The following is a 26,198-nucleotide window of genomic DNA, read 5'->3' on the forward strand; positions in this document are numbered from 1 at the left end:
CTGCTGCTGGCAGCTTCCTTTGCAATTGCTGACCAATGAATTTTCACACAAGCACTAAAAAAGAGATATTAGTCTGAGGTGCTGCAAGCCATGGCAGCATGTTTAGACTGTGCACATTGCTAAAAGTAGCACGATCAACCTGTTTCTAGCATTGTCATGTTGAAAAATAGCTCCTGAGACAATTTGGAAAATGTCTATCAATAGTGTGGCGAAAGAACTCATGTTAATATAATTCACTGCCTATAAACATCACAAGTTCATGGGTTTATGCTCCAAGACTTATTTAGATGAGAAACTGAAAGAAGTAGAATTTAGAAGAAACCGAAAAGGTTTTATTTTGCTAAAATTGTAGACTGCTGATAGTTACGCTTGGAATGCCAAGGTAAGAAATAAGAAGCAAGGAAGTGAATCTGAACAACATGATACATTTCTTTGAACTGAAATGAAATACTATGAGAGAGACTGAGCAAATGTTGTAAATAAAATTAACCTTTTCTGTACTGATGTATTGTTAAATAAACCAAAATAACATCTTTAGAGTGAGACATCACCAGATGGTATGTAGAATCAAAGCAAACATTAACCTAGCCAAGTTATGGAAAAGTTCAATTTTATAGCAAACACATGGCCTGGAGCAGATTGTAGAACAGTTCATTAGCTAAACTCCTTAATGTGTTATGTCCAAAATGAAGCTCAAATAATAAAAACAACTACAGTATATTACAATTTCAAGACATGAATGAGTTAGAGAAAATATTAATTGTACAGAACATGGTCAAAATAATTGATTGGAAATGGAATAAGGACATGAAATCATAGTATGGAAGTTTAAAAGATGCTGCAAAAGATGGAGAAAAGTAGATAAAAAAATCAAAATATGGACTATAGATTTCGGAGGACAACTAAAATATGTAAGGGTCAGTATTAAAAAAAACAAAAAACAAGTACATATAGGCTCAAAGGTATTAGTGGGCATCTCACAGCAGATAATTCAGCAAGCCAGCTTTCAGAGGCATGTTTAGGCTACATTCCCATAATGAGATGTGGTTGAGCTTTTATGTTGCAGAATTGCAGCACCATTTCTGCACCTGTTATTTAAATTAATTACTTGCTTTTTTCATTGCGTTTTTGCATGTGTGTGTTTTTACATGCATTTTTATTGCATTTTTTTACTCTTTTTTTGTCTGTTGTCGGTGTGTCATGCTTTAAATAAAGCTGCTTTGTTTTTGATACTTCCTGGTATTTGACTTTATTAAAACTTTATTGACTTACGTAGGTGCAGATTACATGAATATTTGATGCATTTCAGCCATGGAAAAGCACGTAAAATGCACATTTTGTTTACCTGTGGAATTTCCGCACCTAATGTAGATTAAGGGGGAAATTCCTGACAGAAAACTCAGCATATCTGCAAGAGAAATTGACATGCTGTGGACTTGACACACGCACTGCTGGTGAGTTTATGCTGCATTAAAAGCATAGTGTTCATGAGATTTTTATAAATCACATCCACTTTGCTGGAACTGTAAGATGCTGCGTTTTCAAAGCAGCAAAAATTTGCAGTATCAAAACACACCAAAAGCTCATCTTGTGAATGTAGTCTGAGGCTAGCCAAGTCCTCTGACAATCATTCTGTGCTGACCTCACGGCGTCATGCATGCAATGTGTCACGTGAAGAAGATCACTTTTTCCATGACAGGTGATTATGAGCATATAGTTGCTGACATGCATTTCTGAGGTCCAATAAAAGGGCAAAGAGATTGTGCTGCGCCCCAGAGTCCTGGTCATTGCAGTAATGTCATTCTTCCACCAGGGGGAGTGATTTTACGTCTGATGGTAATAAAGGAGATCCCCTGTCCAGGTATCACAAACCATACACCACACTTCACATTCCAGACCACCAGGGGGAGCCTTGCTCCTATCTACTAGGGCACTCCTCACAGAAGGGTAAAACTGGTGGGCTGGATAGAAAATTGGTCAGACGCTGCCTAGGTTTGACCCAGAGAGTTCCTGTCAGGCAGACAGGGGGAAAAGGAGGAACATCTGAGCTGCAGACAGAGGGTCCCTGTCAGGGGTGGGATCCTGACAGAGGCCTAGCGAGACAGAAAGCTATGGAGCTGCGCCTGCCCCATGTGCGGAAGCATCCTAGGAAAGGACACGAGGAGAACTGTGTTGTAGAGGGTGAGAAACGAAGTCACAGCATAAGGAGAAAACACCGGGAGGAGTTCTGCCCTGAAATAGGCTGCCTCCTTCTGAGGCATGTAGCCAGTGGCCGGCACACTGAGGGAGTAATAGACTCTATGCTTTACTTCAGAGACTGGCAGGACAGTCAATTCCAAGTTGGCTTCCCAACCTTAATACCTAAGAAGACACGGTGGCAAATTGTCGGGGTCGGGGCGTCGCTAGGGTCCCTATAAACAAGCCTCAGGCCATCAGTCATACGGGTTTGTCCTATCCATATCATCTGGGGGACAGAGAGGAAGACATCTAGAACATCTATGAAAGTTGTGAGGACCTTACCGAGTTGCACAGCAGGGAGGTACTACAACACACAGGCGCCAGTAGGAAGTCTACTGATTTCCACCTGGATAAGGGGACTCTGGATTTGCCTTTGGACCGGCTGGACTCTGCCTGCCCTGTGATTCGGGGCCTTGGACTGTGAATGCTGAAGCCTTCAGTAAAAGGTAAAGAGACTGCAACCTTGTGTCCTCGTTATTCTCTGCCCCTTACATCTTCCACCATCACCATCTATACTTCTGGGAAGCCCTGGGGATACACTTCACCTGTGGGAAGGTATACCATCAAGCTGCCATCACATCACCCCAGTGGACCCCTAAGCAGCGTCGAATACCACAGGTGGGGTCATGAACTTTATACAAACTCGCCCCTTTTATCGGATGCCCCTCTAAGGGCCACGGACCGGGTCAGGCCACCGTGACATTCCCCGAACCGAAGGATCCGGTACCGAGTACCCCATTGCCCTTGCGTGGGAGCGCTCCAATTGCATTATGCATTTGACATTGAACTTCTTAAAATGAAATCAAACCACACCCTAGACCAATGTTTTCCCACTCCAGTACTCAAGACTCACCAACAGGTCATGTTTTCAGGATTTCCTTAGTATTGCATAGGTAATGAAATTAATGCTTGAGCAGATGATGAAATTATCACCTGTGCAATACTAAGGATATCCAGAAACCTTGACCTTCCAGTGAGTCCAGGGGCGGATACAGACAGCTCGGGGCCCCTGTGCAGGAAATGTGTCTGGGCTCCCTCCTTTTAAGGCGGCAAAGCAACATGTATGTGTGTGTGTATATGTATATATATATATATATATATATATATATATATATATATATATATATATATAGCCACATACACACACATACATGTACTGTATATATTACATAGTCTTCCTTATTATGTATATTACCATCCCTTATTATACAGTGCCTTCTCTTGTTATGTACAGCACCGTCCCTTACATATTGGATTTTAAAGAGTCTTCTTTTTTATTACATATCATCCTATCTTGTTAGCTGTATAATGCAATGATGGCTGATGGCACATGGGAAAGCTTCTTTTCTAAAGGAGGAGCTGATGGACTGGTAGTCTGGTCACCGTCTCCTCCATCAGTGGTCATTTTATATCTAACAGGAGAGGGGACTATGTAATAAAAGAGGGCCCTGTGAATAACAAAAATAACAAGAATACACTATGTAAGAGACAGCACTGTACATAACAGCAAAGGAAGCTATCTAATAAGGGAGGGCATCATATATAACTAGAGAGGATGGTACAGAATAAGGGATGGTGTTATACATAACAAAAGAGGAAACTTTGTAACTAAGGATGGTGTTATACATAATAAGTGAGTACACTACACACTAAGGGACTGCTATACATTAGTGAGTACACTTTATACTAAGGGACTGTGCTATATAGAATAAGTGAGTACATTTTATACTAAGGGACGGTGTTAGCCACAATAATCGATAAAAACATCTTCCTCCACCTCCCCCTGTTCCTAAATCCATTACAAATCCCCATTCCTCCAATCCCAATCCCCCACACCCCTCATTGTCTTCCTCCCCCGCATCCCATTATTGTTCTCTCCCCACCCCCATGATTGCCCTCTTCACCACCTCCATCATTGCTTTCTCCCCACCACCCCATTATTGCCCATTCCACCACCTCCATCATTGCCTCCTCCCCACCACCCCCATCATTGTTCTTTCCACTGCCACCATCATTGCCTTCTCCCCCACCACCCCATCATTACCGATTCCACCACCTCCATCATTTCCTTCTTCCCCACCACCACATCATTTCCTTCTCCCCCACCACCACATCATTGTCCTTTCCACCATTATCATTCTCTTCTCCCCACCACCCCCATCATTTCCTCCATCATTGCCCCTCCATCAACCCAATCATTGCCCTCTCCTTCACCTACACACACAGACACACACAGCACCATTCACCTCTCTGCATACACACACACACCTCACCTCTGCGCATTGTATCCTGAAGCCGCACCATAACCAGCAGCTTCCTGTCTTGCATAGCCGTGGTGCTGAATGATGATGTCATTCAGCCGCTGCTGTGTGAGGCAGGAAGCAGGATGGATCCCTGCAGCTCTGCTATTTTCCCTTGCTCCCTGCCTGCCGCACATGAGCGCAACTGGCCAGGGGCCCCCCGGAGCCTTGGCACTGGATAAACTGGCCAGATTGCCCTCATTATTAGCCACCCTGCAGGGGCCCCCGGACAGGTGGTATGTCCGCCCATGGGTGCGTCTTGAGGATCGGTGTTGGGAAAAACTGCACTAGACTAAGTTAACCATACACAGAGACATCAGATAATAATATAGCAATCCCTTTGCGACATTTTCAATATATGTACATCATGGTCGGGAAGGACTTCATGGCATCATGGGCAATTACCGCAGGGTGCGTGGGCAATTGCCGCAGGGTGTCAACTGATTCTGACAACTGACGCCCGGCTCTCAATGCGAGGAACAATGATCACACCACTCCCGGCACTTTAACCCCTAAAATTTGCATTTGCAGCATTTAGCGAGCAGGCAGAGAGAAGAAAGCCCCTCTGCCCTTCGATCGGCGACCATGCAACGTCAGCGCGGAGTCCCAATCATTGCCATGGTGACCTGATGTCGTCATTAATGACATCCATGTCATCAGGCACTAGCAAGTTAGTTAGATCATGCACAGTGAATGATTTAAATAAATTGAGTTTGCAGCACTGACAGTTATAAGGTATAGCAAAGCATTGCTATACGTTATAACTGCGATCAGACTACAGAAAGTGAAAGTCTCATAGTGGGAATAAGTAACAAAGTTGCAAAGACATATAATTTTTAATAATAAATAATATAAAAAAAACTATATATATATATATATATATATATATATATATATATATATATATATATATAAGTGCTCAAAAGCTTACATACCCCGACAGAATTTTTTCTTTTTTTGGCCTTTCTTCAGAGAATATGATTGATGACACCAAAACTTTTTCTCCACTCAATGTTAGTGGTTTTGTGGAAACATTTATTGTCAAACTACTGTGTTTTCTCTTTGTAAATCATAATGACAACCCAAGACATCCAAATAACTCTGATAAAAAGTTCACATACCCAATTTTTTAATACCGTGTATTGCCCCCTCTAACATCAAAGACAACTTGAAGTCTTTTGTGGTAGCTGTGAATGAAGTTCTTTATTTGCTCAGATTGTAAAGCTGCCCACTCTTCTTGGCAAAAAGCCTCCAGTTCCTGTAAATTAAACGTGATGTCTACTAATTATTCCAGCAAATTTTACATTCAAAAAGTCAAATGGCACTCTTTCCCTTCTTAGGCTACTTTCACACTAGCGTCGGGAACAACCCGTCGCTGCGCGTCGGGCCGACGTTCCCGACGCTAGTGTGGTCTCCGCCGCACAACGGGGGCAGCGGATGCATATTTTCCACGCATCCGCTGCCCCATTGTGAGGTGCGGGGATGTGCGGGGAGGTGGGGGCGGAGTTCCGACTGCGCATGCGCAGTCGGAAAAAGCGGACCGTCGGGAGCAAAAAACGTTACATGTAGCGTTTTGTTTTCCCGACGGACCGCTACCATACGCCCAAACGCCGCCAAACGCATTCACCGTTTGGAAATGCGTCGCAAATGCGTCGCAAATGCGTCGCTAATGTTACTCTATGACGAAACAACGTATCCAGCAAAAACTTTTGCTGGATGCGGCGTTTCGCAAAAACGACGCATTTGCGACGTATTGCAGTTAACGCTAGTGTGAAAGTAGCCTTAGTCCTGACATATGCCCAACAGTGGTTTTCCCCTAAATATGGGGTATTGGCTTGATCAGGTTAAAATTGCACAACAAATTTTGGGGTCTGTTTTTTCCTGTTTTAGTTTAGTTTAGTTTTCATGAGCATCCTTGGGTCTTGACATTTAAAATATAGGATATCAGGGATGAATATTGATATTTGTTTTTCGTTTTGTGTATATGGTCAACAAGCAATGAATTATTCTACAGCTTTGAAAATACAATCCCCATTGACTCTCATCCGTCAAATACACAATTTTTTCTTTTGCTGATATTTTTTGGTGGAAAAGGTAGCAGTTCTTGTGGAAGTAATCATCAGATTGGGAGGAAGGGGGCATTAGGGGAGTTGTTGCCTTAGTTTCTTGCTCATTCCTTTATTTAGGAGTAGATTAATTGATGGGGCACCATTGGCTACATCTGCTAAGGTCATAATAATACCTTGTCCCAGCCCTGATGCCATTGGCCTTGACCCTGAATGATGTAAGTGGTGCAATGACATTGTTATGTGGCCTTCCTCACACCAATGCTATATGCAATTATTTTTGCATACTCAAGATACAAAGAAGTAATCTGTGGGGCTCTGCTTTGCTGCACTTCTGATTATAATAGGGGCAATCCAGCCATGACATCCCCTTCTGGAAGCCTTGGGCCCTAGGCTGTAGCCTAAGGGGCCCTTATTATAATCAGTTTTGGAAAATGAAGTTACATTGGCTCTCAGATTCTTAAGTTAAAGATTCAAAGGAAACTGCAATGCAAACTATTTTACAATTGTTCTCAATAATTTGCCTTGCACCTGTAGAATCATTCAGTCTGGAGTCCTACAATAATATTAAATTACAATGATATATTCTGGATAAAAAAATACCTTCTAAAAGGAAAATAAGAATATTAGCATGATCTAGGTTTGATAACTAAAGTTCCATTGTCACTTATCGTTGGCACAATTGAAGAGATGGCAGTGAACTTCATGCCAGTAATGTCATAGTTTAATATTGCACACAAGATATATTATACAGCTTTTACTTTACAGAAGATGGATCTTGGCTCAGATGGTTTCTGTGATTGAAGTAATCAGTAAAAGGTTAATAATTTTATTGTTTTGCAAACCTTTGAAGTAGTGTCTTAAGTACCTTTAAATAAATGAAATAAGCAGTAGAGCCCAAGGGTTTATATAGAAATCATGGAGTCTCATAACAAAAGACCTAATAGCACCATACTCTTCTCCCCCCGCACGCCATTCAAACAAAAATATTCAGCCGAGAACATTGACTAATACTTCTCAACTTTTAGGCTAAGTTCCCACCATGAGGTTTTGATGCTTTGTATTTTCAATGCGCAACAGACTCAGCAATTTAGAATTCCTGCATAGTGGATGGGATTTATAGAAATCTCGTGTCCACTGTACTTTTTTTACATAGCGCAAACTCATCTGCGGTGCAGGGTTTGATATCGACAACATGCTAATTCCTCTTGCGGGTACAGCAACACTAAAACTATGATGTACTTACAGTGCTCCAACACAGTATGTTGCTACATTCAACACAGTGTAATGTCTGCCACAGCCCTTAAACACAGAATTATACTACCAAAACATAATGCCCCTAAAGTCCCGATCCACACAGTATGATGCCCCCATAGTTCCACGTCACACAGTGTGATGGCCCCAGATTCCACCACACACAATATTATAGCCCCACATTCCCACACATCCTCGAAGCCTTCCATACACAGTATCATGGATCCAATCCCCCTAACACAGTATGATGGTCCTCACAGTGACCCATTTAGTACACTGCACTCACAGCCCCCACACAGTATTATGACTCCCACAATCACCACACAATATGATAGTCCCAACACAGTATAATGACCCTACAGACTCTCACTCAGTGTGTCCTCAGGCTGTATGAATTTCCCCAGAGCACACCCCCAACTCACAACGTCATATCTCCCAAACACAGCATTAGCATTTTAATGGTCCCTCATAATTACTGACATTAAATAAAAATCTATTACTCACCTTACCCTGTTTCCTTGAGGCGTTCCTCCGATCTGTTCACCTGTGTATGGACTGCTGCCACCTGCGATTCTGATACTTCAGTTGACTTCACATCAGTAGAGCCACTCCTCCTATTCCATTCTGCTCTATCAATGGGGCATCCCTGCCACCATCATGCTGACTGACAGCTGGCTCCCCGTTGCCTAAGTACAAGGTAGTAAATTATCATGACATTGGCAATGATATCCCATATTCAGAACAAAATGCAAGACAAGAAGCTGCTTTGTCGACGTGACATCACCGGAAGCTGCTAAAATGATGACAGAAGCTATCCATGATCACTCTGAGCCAGTAGAGATTGGCGCCGTGCAGATCATCTACTTATCTGTAAGTTCTTAGTCCAATAGAGGGAAAAAGCAAAATCCCAGAGAGAGCTTCTTTTAGAAAGGGAAATAAGTTACCTGGTAATGAAACTGTACAATTTAGATAAGAGCAGGGGCCATTTGATATCTGAGGTAGTTTTTGCGCAGTAGGGAAAAAGCAGCAGTAGGTTAAAGAAGGCATTAGCAATTTCATCTGTGAGGGGGAAAACAACACTGAGATGTGCAATCGTGTGAGTCAATATTTATATAAACTAACTTTGACTGAGTTTTTGGGAGTTAGGTGGGCAGTGACTTCGCACATCACAGTAAATCATAGCTGTGTAAAGAGCAGATAATTATCACCGGCTCAGAACTTTTCCCTAACATTTTTGTCTCACACTTAGTCAGCTTTGAAGTTATTCTAATTTACATTTATCAAATGCATTCATAGAATATCATGTTCAGATGAAATTTACTGAATTTCCTTACTCCTCAACATTTTTGTGGGTGTATTGTTTAATTTATGATTCCCACATAGTTACCAAGAAGTAATATTAAGTTAAACTTTAAGGATGCCTTTCTCCTAAGTGCAGGCTTTAATTCACACCTTTTCTGTTTGTGACCCATCACTTATTCAGAGCTAATTGCTTACCTTCTGTCATCCTCAGTATAGCTGACATCTCAGGCTTGCAAATCTTTTACCTGGCTGCACATACTTTGAACAGTTTGTGATTGTGAAGACAAATCTGTTTCATCAACATAAGTTTATGCTTCAAGAAACAGAAAATGTCAAGCCCTGTGAACTGATACTGTACTTTACTTGATGTTGCTGATTTCAGATTTAGCCAAAGGTTACTTATAGTTTCCCAGAAGATGAGGTAGTCCACACCAATGAATGCTCAATTCGTGTTTCCAGCAAATGAATTTCTTTTTATTTTGTTTTACTGTACAAAATGTATTTAATTATTGCTGGGGAAGCAAAATAGCAGCCTAAATCTGAATATACTAAATAATATTGATTACAAAAATTAGAGGGAGCACATAGACAGTATGATGTTACCCAGGCCTGGAGTGGCACACAGGGGACAGGCAAATTCCCCGGTGAGTATCTATACAGTTGTTGGCCAACGACTCCCCACATGAGCATGGTTTGGCACAATTCAATTAATGCAACATGTACAGACAAGGGATGGTATCTCATCACTAATTTAACAAGGTAACTAATATATTATTATATAGAAGTTTAGACAAATATGTGAACAAAGGTCAAGTAGTATTACATATTGCTGAATAGTGGACATCCAGAATAAAAGTGGTGGATCCCTTGCACCCCAGTCTGACAATAATGTTAAAATGCAGTTGTGATATTGGTATACATATTCGTAAAGGAAAGCTCTAATAACCTCTTAGTAAATTTTTCATTCTGCACCTCTATAGTCATTTTTAACTGCTTAATAGTAAGCCATTGTGAGAAAATGATAATTTGAATCAGGTATTTGCATTACATTCATTTTGTAAATCTTTTTAGCAGTGTTTTTGTTTTTTTCATATGACCGCAAAGTTAATAATCTTGGAATTTTCACACTGGCCATTGGGCCTTCTTTAGATTCAGACTTCCTGTCCTTTCAAAAAGAGTTTTCAGCACACTGCTTGTCATCAGAGGCAGGATTGCAATGACAAGTGACAAATCTATTCACAGCTGATCACAAATAATCCAGCGATCACAATAGGCGGACACAGCTGTCCCTGCTCCACTTCCTTTCACAATGACCTCTGCATAAGTTCATGGTTATCTATGAAAAAGGACTGACAGAACTGCTAAGCCTGTGAGCCACATAGGAGTGAATATATTGATGGTCAAGCATGTGCGTTCTCCTCCTAGGTGCAAAATACAACTCATAGTATTGATACGCACCAGATGTGTGAATAGTGACATATATATGTGTATATTTATGTACATGGATAGAGATGATGATTTGAACCCAAATAATGTCCCAACTTTTAACTACTAGAGCATAAGAGAGGAAGTGTGGCCTTTGTGGCATTGATACAAAAAAAAAGCTGCACACATTTTAAAACTAGAAACAAATAATATTCTTTTACATCAATTTTACAAGTCTATGGCCATGATTAATCAAAATGTTTATAACAGTTTCTGGTGTAAAGTACTATGAAAAATTGCAATATTTTTTGACATCTTAATTCTTTACTCAGAAATGTTGTGATTTTTAGAATTTTCACATCAGTTTTGGGCAGCTCTGCTAAAATACGAGGGGTTTGGGAAGAGCTGAGGCAGGTCAGGGCTTTGCAATGCCCACCCATCAATTTCTTTAAAACTGACAGTATTTATTACACCAGAAATGTTACTCCATGACGTACATTTCTGGTGTAAGCGCCACCAGGTTTAAAGAATTTGATGGACTGGGCATGGAGGCCCTAATTAAAACTGGAATACCGCATCGTTACTGTGCATGCATGGGTAGAGCGTGTAAAGAGTGCAGTTATGGCTGTTACTGTGCATGCGCGGGAATAGCGGTGGCGTGAATGTCACTTGCGCAGGTGCAAGTGACATACATGTCACCGCTATTCCCGCACATGCGTAGTAATGATGCGGCTGTTACTGCACCTGTGTGAGAATAGCGGAGACGTGTATGTCACTTGTGGAGGCGCAGTCCATGGCCTTGCAGCCACGAACTGCACCTGTGCAAGTGACACTGCCGCGGTGCCTTATGGGATTCAGGGACAGCGGCCAGAAGTCCCAACTGGCGATTATATATATGGCATCGTGATTACTCGCTAATCCCGCCCCCTGCACAGTAGCTCCACCCCCGACATCACCACACATAATCCCGCCCCCCACCTCATTATCACACACAATCCGCACCACATCACCACACACAATCCCGTCCCCCCACAAATCCCGCCCCCCACCACATCACCACACATAATCCCGCCCCTTCAACACATCACCACACATAATCCCGCCCCTTCAACACATCACCACACATAATCCCGCCCCCAACACATCACCACACAATCCTGCCCCCAACACATCACCACACAATCCCGCCATCCCACCACATTACCACACATAATCCCGCCCCCCCAGATTACCACACACAATCCCACCCCCCACCACATCACCACACATAATCCCGCCCCCCACATTACCACATATAATCCCACCCCCCACCACATTACCACACATAATCCTGCCCCCCACCACTTTACCACACACAATCCCTCCCCCCACCACATTACTACACATAATCCTACACCCGCCACATTACCACACATAATCCCGCCCCCCCGCCACATTACCACACACAATCCCGCCCCCCCATATTACCACACATAATCCCGCCCCCCACCACATTACCACACATAATCCTGCCCCCCACCACATTACCACACATAATCCTGCCCCCACCACATTACCAAACGTAATCCTACCCCCCACCACATTACCACACATAATCCCGCTCCCCCACCACATTACCACACATAATCCAGGCCCCCACCACATTACTACAAATCCAGCCCCCCAGCCACATTACCACACATAATCCCACCCCCCACCACATCACCACGCATAATCCAGGCCCCCCACCACATTACTACACACAATCCCGCCCCCCACCACATTATCCCGCCCACCCATCACATCACCACACAATTCCGCCCCCCACCCCATTACCACACATAATTTTGCCCCCCCACCCCATAACCACACACAATCCCACCCCCCACCACATCACCACACATAATCCCGCCCACCCATCACATCACCACACATAATCCCGCCCCCCACCCCATTACCACACATAATTTTGTCCCCCCACCCCATTACCACACACAATCCCGCCCCCAACACATCACCACACTATTGTTATTAACTTCATTTTAAGTTAATTTACCACCTGCGTAAGCGCTATTGAATGTTGTCATTATTTACTTTAGTTTAATCACCAGCAGTGTTAATTAGATAGCAATGAGCGTGCCGATCATTGGCTGGCTGGAAACATCTAGTATATATATATATATATATATATATATATATATATATATATATATATATATATATATATATATATATATATATATATATATATATATATACTCACCGGCCACTTTATTAGGTACACCTGTCCAACTTCTTGTTAACACTTAATTTCTAATCAGCCAATCACATGGCGGCAACTCAGTGCATTTAGGCATGTAGACATGGTCAAGACAATCTCCTGCAGTTCAAACCGAGCATCAGTATGGCGAAGAAAGGTGATTTGAGTGCATGCGCGGGAATAGCGGTGGCGTGAATGTCACTTGCGCAGGTGCAAGTGACATACATGTCACCGCTATTCCCGCACATGCGTAGTAATGATGCGGCTGTTACTGCACCTGTGTGAGAATAGCGGAGACGTGTATGTCACTTGTGGAGGCGCAGTCCATGGCCTTGCAGCCACGAACTGCACCTGTGCAAGTGACACTGCCGCGGTGCCTTATGGGATTCAGGGACAGCGGCCAGAAGTCCCAACTGGCGATTATATATATGGCATCGTGATTACTCGCTAATCCCGCCCCCTGCACAGTAGCTCCACCCCCGACATCACCACACATAATCCCGCCCCCCACCTCATTATCACACACAATCCGCACCACATCACCACACACAATCCCGTCCCCCCACAAATCCCGCCCCCCACCACATCACCACACATAATCCCGCCCCTTCAACACATCACCACACATAATCCCGCCCCTTCAACACATCACCACACATAATCCCGCCCCCAACACATCACCACACAATCCTGCCCCCAACACATCACCACACAATCCCGCCATCCCACCACATTACCACACATAATCCCGCCCCCCCAGATTACCACACACAATCCCACCCCCCACCACATCACCACACATAATCCCGCCCCCCACATTACCACATATAATCCCACCCCCCACCACATTACCACACATAATCCTGCCCCCCACCACTTTACCACACACAATCCCTCCCCCCACCACATTACTACACATAATCCTACCCCCGCCACATTACCACACATAATCCCGCCCCCCCGCCACATTACCACACACAATCCCGCCCCCCCATATTACCACACATAATCCCGCCCCCCACCACATTACCACACATAATCCTGCCCCCCACCACATTACCACACATAATCCTGCCCCCACCACATTACCAAACGTAATCCTACCCCCCACCACATTACCACACATAATCCCGCTCCCCCACCACATTACCACACATAATCCAGGCCCCCACCACATTACTACAAATCCAGCCCCCCAGCCACATTACCACACATAATCCCACCCCCCACCACATCACCACGCATAATCCAGGCCCCCCACCACATTACTACACACAATCCCGCCCCCCACCACATTATCCCGCCCACCCATCACATCACCACACAATTCCGCCCCCCACCCCATTACCACACATAATTTTGCCCCCCCACCCCATAACCACACACAATCCCACCCCCCACCACATCACCACACATAATCCCGCCCACCCATCACATCACCACACATAATCCCGCCCCCCACCCCATTACCACACATAATTTTGTCCCCCCACCCCATTACCACACACAATCCCGCCCCCAACACATCACCACACTATTGTTATTAACTTCATTTTAAGTTAATTTACCACCTGCGTAAGCGCTATTGAATGTTGTCATTATTTACTTTAGTTTAATCACCAGCAGTGTTAATTAGATAGCAATGAGCGTGCCGATCATTGGCTGGCTGGAAACATCTAGTATATATATATATATATATATATATAATATATATATATATATATATATACACTCACCGGCCACTTTATTAGGTACACCTGTCCAACTTCTTGTTAACACTTAATTTCTAATCAGCCAATCACATGGCGGCAACTCAGTGCATTTAGGCATGTAGACATGGTCAAGACAATCTCCTGCAGTTCAAACCGAGCATCAGTATGGCGAAGAAAGGTGATTTGAGTGCCTTTGAACGTGGCATGGTTGTTGGTGCCAGAAGGGCTGGTCTGAGTATTTCAGAAACTGCTGATCTACTGGGATTTTCACGCACAACCATCTCTAGGGTTTACAGAGAATGGTCCGAAAAAGAAAAAAAATCCAGTGAGCGGCAGTTCTGTGGGCGGAAATGCCTTGTTGATGCCAGAGGTCAGAGGAGAATGGGCAGACTGGTTCGAGCTGATAGAAAGGCAACAGTGACTCAAATCGCCACCCGTTACAACCAAGGTAGGCCTAAGAGCATCTCTGAACGCACAGTGCGTCGAACTTTGAGGCAGATGGGCTACAGCAGCAGAAGACCACACCGGGTACCACTCCTTTCAGCTAAGAACAGGAAACTGAGGCTACAATTTGTACAAGCTCATCGAAATTGGACAGTAGAAGATTGGAAAAACGTTGCTTGGTCTGATGAGTCTCGATTTCTGCTGCGACATTCGGATGGTAGGGTCAGAATTTGGCGTAAACAACATGAAAGCATGGATCCATCCTGCCTTGTATGGAGCATCTTTGGGATGTGCAGCCGACAAATCTGCGGCAACTGTGTGATGCCATCATGTCAATATGGACCAAAATCTCTGAGGAATGCTTCCAGCACCTTGTTGAATCTATGCCACGAAGAATTGAGGCAGTTCTGAAGGCAAAAGGGGGTCCAACCCGTTACTAGCATGGTGTACCTAATAAAGTGGCCGGTGAGTGTATATATAATCAATATTGTAGTAAAATGAAGTTACGTGAGGTAAGTAAAAAAGAACAGGACAAAAAGGCTTGTGATCATCATATGCTATGCCCTCAGTCCTGTACAAGATGCAATATCACCTCCATGTCTTTCTTGCAGATTTTATGCTATATCCATCTATATTTATATATCTACTATATAATTGTCTAAGGGTCACTTCAGTCTTTCTGTCTGTCTGTCTTTCTGTCTGTCTGTCACGGATATTCATTGGTCACGGCCTCTGTCTGTCATGGAATCCAAGTCGCTAACTGGTCGTGGCAAAACAGCCACGACCAATCAGGGACGGGCACAGTCTGGCAGAAAAATGGCCGCTCCTTCCTCCCCGCAGTCAGTGCCCGCTCCGTACTCCCCTCCAGTCAGTGCTCACACAGGGTTAATGGCAGCGGTAACGGACCGCATTATGCCGCGGTGTAATGCACTCCGTTACCGCTGCTATTAACCCTGTGTGACCAACTTTTTACTATTCATGCTGCCTATGCAGCATGAATAGTAAAATGATCTAATGTTAAAAATAATAATAATAAAAAAAATCGTTATATACTCACCGTCCGTCGGCCCCCGGATTGACAACAGGCCTTTCCCGCTCGCGATGCTCCGGTAACCGGTCCATGCTGCGATCTCGCGAGATGATGATGTAGCGGTCTCTCGAGACCGCTATGGCATCATCTCGCGAGAACACAATGCACTCTTGAGACCAGAGCGCATGAGCAGCGTCGGTAACCGCTTCGCTTGGATCTGGGGGCTCCAGAAGGTGAGTATATAACTATTTTTTATTTTATTTCTTTTTTTAACAGGGATATGATGCCCACATTGCTATATACTGTGTGGGCTGGGCAATATACTACATGGGCTGGGCAATATTCTACGTGGCTGGGCAATATACTACATGGGCTGTGCTATATACTACGTGGCTTGGCAATATACTACATGGGCTGGGCAATATACTACATGGGCTGTGCTATATACTACTTGGGCTGTGCAATATACAATGTGGGCTGCGCAATATACAATGTGGGCTGCGTAATATACAACGTGGGCTGCGCAATATACTACATGGGTTGCGCAATGTACTACGTGGGCTGCGCAATTTACTACGTGGGCTGCGCAATATACTACATGGGCTGGGCAATATACTACATGGGCTGTGCTATATATTACGTGGCTGGGTAATATACTACGTGACTATACAACGTGGGCTGCGCAATATACTACGTCAACTGCGCAATATACTACGTGGGCTGCGCAATATACAACGTGGGTTGCGCAATACACAACGTGGGCTGCGCAATATACAACGTGGGTTGCGCAATACACAACGTGGGTTGCGCAATATACAAAGTGGGTGGCGCAATATACAATGTAGGCTGCGCAATATACAACGTGGGCTGCGCAATATACTACATGGGCTGCGCAATATACTACGTGGGCTGTGCAATATACTATGTGGGCTGCGCAATGTACAACGTGGGCTGCGCAATGTACTACGTGGGCTGCACAATGTACTACGTGGGCTGCGCAATATACAACGTGGGCTGCGCAATGTACTACGTGGGCTGCGCAATGTACTACGTGGGCTGCGCAATGTACTGTGTTGGCTGCGCAGTGTACTGCGTTGGCTGCGCAATGTACTGCGTGGGCTGCGCAATGTACTGCGTGGGCTGCACAATGTACTGCGTGGGCTGCACAATGTACTACGTGGGCTGCACAATGTACTGCGTGGGCAGCGCAATATGCTGCGTGGCTGTGCAATATACTCCATGGGCTGTGCTATACACTACGCATACATATTCTAGAATACGTGATGCGTTAGAAATGGGCCACGATCTAGTATATATATACATATACACACACACCAGTCCCAGCTCAGCATGTGTCGAGATCAGTTATTTATACCAGGCCAGAGAGAACATTATACCAGCTTGTTGGGGGTGAATTTGGTTGTCAAAGACATAACCACAGCTGAAGACTAACACATTTATAGAGGAAATAAAAAAATGTGTGTACAGCCTCAATTACGACTGTACTGCTGCTAGAACATGTGCCTGCTAATTAGGACAAATATTCCTGTATCTCTAGAGCAGCAAAGATGAGTGTATGCTGCTTCGCTAGTGTAATGTGATCAAACAATAGGAGTTGACATCTGTTTTCTGCTCCTGAGTATTGAAATAGTTGCAGTCATCCAGGTAGGCAAAATTGTTGTTTACTGACTTATCTATGTCTTTTTTTTTCAGAAAAACGGACTGATAAATCTGCTGTCTCTGGTGCAATTAGGCTGAAAATCCACGTTGAAATTAAGGGAGAAGAAAATGTGCCCCCTTACCACATACAGTATACTTGTTTGCATGAGGTAAGATTGTGGCTGAAATTACACGAAAACAGAATAAATGTAAATATTCATCTAATATATAATTGCCTAGAATACTACTTCCTGCAATTTGTGCCAACTTCCGTGGCTTTGTCCGGAGCTAATGTCCGGAGCTAATGTCCGGAGCTAATGTCCGGAGCTAATGTCCGGAGATAAGTGACGTCACCAGTGTCCTACACCCAGGCAGAGCACAGTAGCCCCAGGCAGAGCACAGGGGCCCCAGGCAGAGCACAGGGGCCCCAGGCAGAACATGGGGCCCCAGGCAGAACATGGGGCCCCAGGCAGAGCACAGGGGCCCCAGGCAGAGCACAGGGGCCCCAGGCAGCATATGGGGCCCCAGGCAGAGCACAGGGACCCCAGGCAGCATATGGGGCTCCAGGCAGAGCACAGTGGCCCCAGGCAGAGCACACACCAAATCGGAGGCCGAGGGGCCCCGCCAACCAAATCGGAGGCCGAGGAGCCCCGCCCACCAAATCGAAGGCCGAGCGGCCCCGCCCACCAAAGCGGAGGCCGAGGGGCCCGGCCCCGCCCACCAAAGCGGAGGCCGAGGGGCCCCGCCCATGGAAGCGGAGGCCGAGGGTCCCCGCACACCAAATCGGAGGCAGAGGGACCCCGCCCACCAAATCGGAGGCCGAGGGGCCCCGCCCACCAAAGCGGAGGCCGAGGGTCCCCGCCCACCAAAGCGGAGGCCGAGGGTCCCTGCCCACCAAATCGGAGGCCGAGGGTCCCTGCCCACCAAATCGGAGGCCGAAGGTCCCCGCCCACCAAATCGGAGGCCGAGAGTCCCCGCCCACCAAATCGGAGGCCGAGGGGCCCCGCCAACCAAATCGGAGGCCGAGGGGCTTCGCCAACCAAATCGGAGGCCGAGGAGCCCCGCCCACCAAATCAAAGGCCGAGCAACCCCGCCCACCAAAGCGGAGGCCGAGGGGCCTGGCCCCGCCCACCAAAGCGGAGGCTGAGGGGCCCCGCCCACCAAAGCGGAGGCCGAGGGGCCTCGCCCACCACATCGGAGGCCGAGGGGCCCCGCCCACCAAATCGGAGGCCGAGGGTCCCCACCCACCAAATCGGAGGCCGAGGGTCCCCGCCCACCAAATCGGAGGCCGAGGGTCCCCACCAACCAAATGGGAGGCCGAGGGTCCCCGCCCACCAAATCGGAGGCCGAGGGTCCCCGCCCACCAAATCGGAGGCCGAGGGGCCCCGCCCACCAAATCGGAGGCCGAGGGTCCCCGCCCACCAAATCGGAGGCCGAGGGTCCCCGCCCACCAAATCGGAGGCCGAGGGTCCCCGCCCACCAAATCGGAGGCCGAGGGTCCCCGCCCACCAAATCGGAGGCCGAGAGTCCCCGCCCACCAAATCGGAGGCAGAGGGACCCCGCCCACCAAATCGGAGGCCGAGGGTCCACACCATCCAAATCGGAGGCCGAGGGGCCCCGTCCACCAAATCGGAGGCCGACGGGCCCCACCCACCAAAGCGGAGGCCGAGGGTCCCCGCCCACCAAATTGGAGGCCGAGGGGCCCCGCCCACCAAATCAGAGGCCGAGGGGCCCCGCCCACCAAATCGGAGGCCGAGGGGCCCCGTCCACCAAATCGGAGGCCGACGGGCCCCACCCACCAAAGCGGAGGCCGAGGGTCCCCGCCCACCAAATTGGAGGCCGAGGGGCCCCGCCCACCAAATCGGAGGCCGAGGGGCCCCGCCCACCAAATCGGAGGCCGAGGGTCCCCGCCCACCAAATCGGAGGCCGAGGGTCCCCGCCCACCAAATCGGAGGCCGAGGGTCCACACCATCCAAATCGGGAGGCCGAGGGGCCCCGTCCACCAAATCGGAGGCCGACGGGCCCCACCCACCAAAGCAGAGGCCGAGGGTCCCCGCCCACCAAATCGGAGGCCGAGGGTCCCTGCCCACCAAATCGGAGGCCGAGGGTCCCCGCCCACCAAATTGGAGGCCGAGGGGCCCCACCAACCAAATCGGAGGCCGAGGAGCCCCGCCCACCAAATCGGAGGCCGAGGGTCCCCACCCACCAAATCAGAGGACGAGGGGCCCCACCAACCAAATCGGAGGCTGAGGAGCCCCGCCCACCAAAAGTAAGTGCGACCCCAAAAGTAAGTGCGCCCCCGGGTGCAAAAGTAAGTGCGCCCCCGGGTGCAAAAGTAAGTGCGCCCCCGGGTGCAAAAGTAAGTGCGCCCCCGGGTGCAAAAGTAAGTGCGCCCCCGGGTGCAAAAGTAAGTGCGCCTCCGGGTGTAAAAGTAAGTGCGCCCCCGGGTGCAAAAGTAAGTGCGCCCCCGGCCCCGGGTGCAAAAGTAAGCGCGCCCCCCAGTCCCGTGTGTGAAAAGTGCTGCTGTAAAGCTGGTAGCGCTGTTCAAGCACCATGTATTTCCTTCAGGAAATGCCCATCTAATATATAATTGCCTAGAATACTACTTCCTGCAATTTGTGCCAACTTCCGTGGCTTTGTCCGGAGCTAATGTCCGGAGCTAATGTCCGGAGATAAGTGACGTCACCAGTGTCCTACACCCAGGCAGAGCACAGGGGCCCCAGGCAGCATATGGGGCCCCAGGCAGAGCACAGTGGCCCCAGGCAGAGCACAGGGGCCCCAGGCAGCATATGGGGCCCCAGGCAGAGCACAGTGGTCCCAGGCAGAGCACAGGGGCCCCAGGCAGCCTATGGGGCCCCAGGCAGAGCACAGTGGCCCCAGGCAGAGCACAGGGGCCCCAGGCAGCATATGGGGCCCCAGGCAGAGCACAGGGGCCCCAGGCAGCATATGGGTTCCCAGGCAGAGCACAGTGGCCCCAGGCAGAGCACAGGGGCCCCAGGCAGAACATGGGGCCCCAGGCAGAGCACAGTGGTCCCAGGCAGAGCACAGGGGCCCCAGGCAGCTTATGGGGCCCCAGGCAGAGCACAGTGGCCCCAGGCAGCATATGGGGCCCCAGGCAGAGCTCAGTGGTCCCAGGTAGAGCACAGGGGCCCCAGGCAGCCTATGGGGCCCCAGGCAGCATATGGGGCCCCAGGCAGAGCACAGGGGCCCCAGGCAGTATATGGGGCCCCAGGCAGAGCACAGTGGCCCCAGGCAGAGCACAGGGGCCCCAGGCAGCATATGGGGCCCCAGGCAGAGCACAGGGGCCCCAGGCAGCATATGGGGCCCCAGGCAGAGCACAGGGGCCCCAGGCAGCCTATGGGGCCCCAGGCAGAGCACAGTGGCCCCAGGCAGAACATGGGGCCCCAGGCAGAGCACAGGGGCCCCAGGCAGAGCACAGGGGCCCCAGGCAGCATATGGGGCCCCAGGCAGAGCACAGTGGTCCCAGGTAGAGCACAGGGGCCCCAGGCAGCATATGGGGCCCCAGGCAGAGCACAGTGGCCCCAGGCAGAGCACAGGGGCCCCAGGCAGAACATGGGGCCCCAGGCAGAGCACAGGGGCCCCAGGCAGAGCACAGGGGCCCCAGGCAGCATATGGGGCCCCAGGCAGAGCACAGGGGCCCCAGGCAGCATATGGGGCCCCAGGCAGAGCACAGCGATATTTTGGACCACTGTGCGGTGTTTCAGACCCCCTGTGTGATGTCTGGGGCCCTGTTCTTAAGTATATTAAAGATTAAAGTAACGTATATTAAAGTATATTATAGATCAAATTTGACACGTTTATGAGCACCATTGAGTGATATACTCAAGAATGACATAATTTTTCAACATTTTATGGTTTCAAACTGTAAACACTCAGAGTTTTTTTTACTTCAACCAGAAAACCTTAACGGTTCATAAAAAACTTGACTGTTCAGGATATGATAAAAGTCATAGTATTCTGAATCTTTAACTTATAAAGATACCTTAACATGGGGTGATTATTGGTTCCAGAGAGGCTTTCGGCCGATAATCGTACACATGGCTGGTGACAGGACAATACAATATAAACGTTCAAAGGTAAACACTGATAACATTAAAATCTAATATATAATTGCCTAGAATACTACTTCCGGCAATTTGTGCCAACTTCCGTGGCTTTGTCCGGAGATAATGTCCGGAGATAAGTGACGTCACCAGCGTCCTACACCCGCTCAGGGTGGACAAAGATATATGCCTTCGTGGTGCGCGGCACTTTTCTGATTGGTTGCCGCCTGCCGCGAGCGACCAATCAGAAATGTGCCGTACTGTCAAGAATTGTCAAGAGCTGGTGAGTGCAGCCATTTTTTGTTCTTTCTTACTATTATTTATTAATTGTATTATTCTTACATTTGAATAAATAAAGTATATATGGATTCTAGACTCCCGATTCTTTAGAATCGGGCTGCCATCTAGTACATCTATAAAAGTATTAGTGGCATCCAGCTTCTGTATTTGGTGGCTTTTTCTCTAATGTGTGACCTGAGCTTGCTATATCTCATGGGTTCGTATTCCTGGGACACTTTAAAGGTTTTCTCTGGTTTAGAAAACCCATTTTAAATACTACATTGTGAGTTTCTCTGAATTATGACCCACCTCTAGAGGACCCGATACATCCTCCCACCATTACATAGACATTGATAGGAAAGGTGCAACGCTTCATTTCTGCAGGTGATTTGAACACTTGTTGCAAGGTTTCTCCATGGATAGCAGCTGATCTCTGACAGTCCCAGCAGCTGGATTCTCTGTGTCATCAGAGAAAGGGAAAGGTTTCTCATCAACTGAAAAGGGATTGTCCAAAGTGATTAGGCTCACTGCCAATTTTTTTTGTTCATGCGATTTTAATAGCTCTAAAAAAAATTCCTATTTGGATATTCAATAATTGTTATCTTTTTTCATGATGGAGGGGTCTAATTATTAGGTCAATTTTATTTTCTTTACTTTTTGGTTTTATTTTTTCTAATATTTGGTGAAAAATGCAAAGAAAAAAAGGAAATGTGTCAATAGAATACTAAAAATCATTTAAATTATTTCTGTAGAAACTATGTTTATATACAGGACATATGCTTTCTCTCAAACAGAGATAGGGCAACAAATAACTATTTGGACTGGTGGTGGTCTTCTTTTGTTTCATTTTGTTTTATACATTTATTTTTATTGATTTACTTTTTCATTTATTTCATGTTTTGGGGAACATTTCAACATTTAAATTAATTTTTATGTAGCTGATTGCTAATATGCAAGTCCCAGGTATAGGTCAAAGTCAACCTCACGCTTGAAAAGTACAGCTGGTCTGGGTCTGCTGGGGCCCAGCAAGCTCCTTCTTCTTTCTTGTGCCTGGCGATCTCACGATTGCTGGGTTTGAAGGAGGGAGCGTTGCCAATTCTTGCTTCAGCACGCTGTGTACAGTGATCAGGAAGGCAGAGACGGTAAAAGACGGTCTATTCCTTCACTAAAGAGAACTCAGCTTTCCCCTCTTCTGCAACTGCCTGATTTCTTGCAGCTGATTACTCTGCAGTGTCTTTTTAGATTTTCATTACTTGGCAAAATGCGGGCTACATAGAAGTTTTTGGATGGTCTGCAAATAGTCCAAATTTATAATTTATGCGCCATTTATCCTTTGGCACTTTGGGGTATGTTTCCACTATCCGGATTGCCGGCGCATTGGTCTGAGCAGAAAACTCCCTCCGCCCAAAGCGCCGCCCCCTTCTATATGCGCGGTGATTCCAGAGGTGTTCATTGCACACATCCGGAATCTCCGCACCCCATTCATAAGGCCCTGTGTTTTACCTTGCGGTGACGGAGCGTCACCGCAAGGTAAACAGACATGCTGCTATCTAAAAAGACGCGCCGCATGTCCGGAAATGCAGGGCCGCCGGGAGCGTGTTCGCACGCATAGTGGAGACGGGATTTCATAAAATCCCCTCCACTATGCTGTAACATCTGGACACTGCGGATTGAACACTGCGGCTCTACGCAGCGTTCAATCCGCAACTATTCCGGATGTAATCTGGCCTGTGGACACATACCCTTACATGTGAAAATGGTATACATAATAAAAAAAAAGTACAATAATCATGAACAAAACAATTCACTGATTTGTCCAGGAGGAGAAAGGATCCTGCCTGCAAGGGCTCACAGTCTACAAGGGATGGGTGAGGATACAGTAGGTGAGGGCAGAGCAGGTTGTGCAAAAGTATAGTGGATCCAGGGTAACTGTCGGTTATAGGCTTGACGGAAGAGGTAGGTCTTCAGGTTCCTTTTGAATGTTTCGATGGTAGGTGAGAGTCTGATATGTTGTGGTAGAAAGTTCCAGAGTAGGGTGGATGAGCGGGAGAAAACGTGTATGTGATTGTGGGAAGAGGAGATAAGAGGGGAGTAGAGAAGGAGATCTTGTGAGGATCGGAGGTTAAGGGTACCGTCACACATTGAAATTTCCATCGCTACGACGGTACGATTCGTGACGTTCTAGCGATATCGTTACGATATCGCTGTGTCTGACACGCTACTGCGATCAGACACCCTGCTGAGAATCGTACGTCGTAGCAGATCGTTTGGAACTTTCTTTCGTCGCTTGATCACCCGCTGACATCGCTGGATCGTTGTGTGTGACAGCGATCCAGCGATGTCTTCGCTTGTAACCAGGGTAAACATCGGGTAACTAAGCGCAGGGCCGCGCTTAGTAACCCGATGTTTACCCTGGTTACAAGCGTAAACGTAAAAAAACAAACCGTGCATACTCACCCGTCGGTGTCCTTCAGGTCCCTTGCCGTCTGCTTCCTGCTCTGAGTGCCGGCCGGAAAGTGAGAGCAGATCACAGCGGTGCTGCGATCTGCTCTCACTGTACGGCTGCACTCAGAGCAGGAAGCAGACGGCAAGGGACCTGAAGGACACCGACGGGTGAGTATGTACTGTTTGTTTTTTTACGTTTACGCTGGTAACCAGGGTAAACATCGGGTTACTAAGCGCGGCCCTGCGCTTAGTTACCCGATGTTTACCCTGGTTACCCGGGGACTTCGGCATCGCTCCAGCGCCGTGATTGCAACGTGTGACCGCAGTCTACGACGCTGGAGCGATGATTATACGACGCTGCGACGTCACGAATCGTGCCGTCGCAGCGATGAAAATTTCAATGTGTGACGGTACCCTAAGTACTGGGAGATTAGGTCAGATGTATAGAGGAGACAGGTTGTTGATGGCTCTGTATGCCATGCTTAAGGTTTATATATATAGTATATATATTTTTCTAATGTTGTACTGTGTTTCTGTAATGTGGTAATGGTGTAGCTCTGTTCCCAAGACCTCAAAAGTTTGACATTTCAGTAAGTCAACAAAAAAGCACAATTTCACTGGTACACGCAATGACAAAAATATATTGCCATATATTATATTATGAGACTGATTCACACTTCCTCTGTATTTTGCATCCAATCTTGATTTTTTCCAAAATTCTGCTGTATAAAAGTGGCCTTTTGTATGGATAAGATATTCACTTGTAATTGGTGGGAGCCGCATCCATAGCAGCCACGAATACTTACAATTTAATCCTCATACTGGGGCATCCACGAAGAGGTCAGCAAAGCACAGGGATTTACATAGGTTTCAATAAAAAGTTTTTTAATACAGGTGTAAGCGCTTCTTTACTAGAGTAAGAATTAATACAGCAGAAAAGGGTCAGCAGTGCTTACCTGCCCCAGGTCTCCGAACAAATGCAGCAAACCCATGTAGTAAAGAGGTGCAAAATACTGATAAGACAACCACTCACAGCCTACCAATTCATGGAGGGGGTGACTGCTTAGTATATGATTGCACAAAAGCGGCTTGTATAGGGCACTGGTCACACACATGTAATGCACAGTTTCTGTTTTACAACCCATTATTGACGCCCATACTATTCGATGAAGTGGGCTGCCCAGCACAATCTAAGTGCATCCCATATGAACAGACACTCAAATTTACAAGACCAAAAGTGCTGGGCTTGGCTGCACCCTGAAAAATAAAGTGCAAAAAATACATATCAATTTGTGAGGATTTTTCGTCCTCTTTTTGTGGCTTTGCTAGAGTAAGGAAACCTAATAATTTGTTTTGATGTCTGAGGCTGATATAATGAAGCAGGAGGTGTAAACCCTGGACTTCATCAATCAATTCATTCTCCTCTATTGGAAGTTTTGATAAGGGCCTAGGTCACAGTCACATGTGCAGAACAAGCAAATATCTTGTGTTAGTTTCCAAAGAAATCCTGAGTGTATTGTATTTTATATTCATAGGTAGCACTGGCAGGGAAACATAGAGGCTCTGTAATATAGTTGCAGTCCCATATCTCATCTTGCAGTTGTTTTCTTCTTTTTTTTTTGTTTTTATTGTTCCCCCCCTTATGATTGAAAGATGGGAAAAATTTAGCCTGGCTTACTGGAGTAAGGTTATCTTTTGCCCCCAGGCTGACTAGTTATGTTTTATCTTTGAACCTGTGGGC

General features: G+C 46.9%; 1 protein-coding gene across 1 annotated transcript in view; it reads left to right on the top strand.

Annotated features, from left to right (window-relative positions):
• The window catches only part of UNC13C (unc-13 homolog C), a 1,212,529-nt gene that overhangs the window by 498,391 nt on the left and 687,940 nt on the right, over positions 1–26,198 (top strand). Inside the window, exon 13 of the mRNA XM_077263773.1 lies at positions 17,724–17,839. Within this exon, the coding sequence (XP_077119888.1) occupies positions 17,724–17,839 (116 nt within the window). The remainder of the gene's footprint in view (positions 1–17,723; positions 17,840–26,198) is intronic.

This window comes from Ranitomeya variabilis, chromosome 5 (genome assembly GCF_051348905.1).
Source record: "Ranitomeya variabilis isolate aRanVar5 chromosome 5, aRanVar5.hap1, whole genome shotgun sequence".
Taxonomy (NCBI): domain Eukaryota; kingdom Metazoa; phylum Chordata; class Amphibia; order Anura; family Dendrobatidae; genus Ranitomeya; species Ranitomeya variabilis.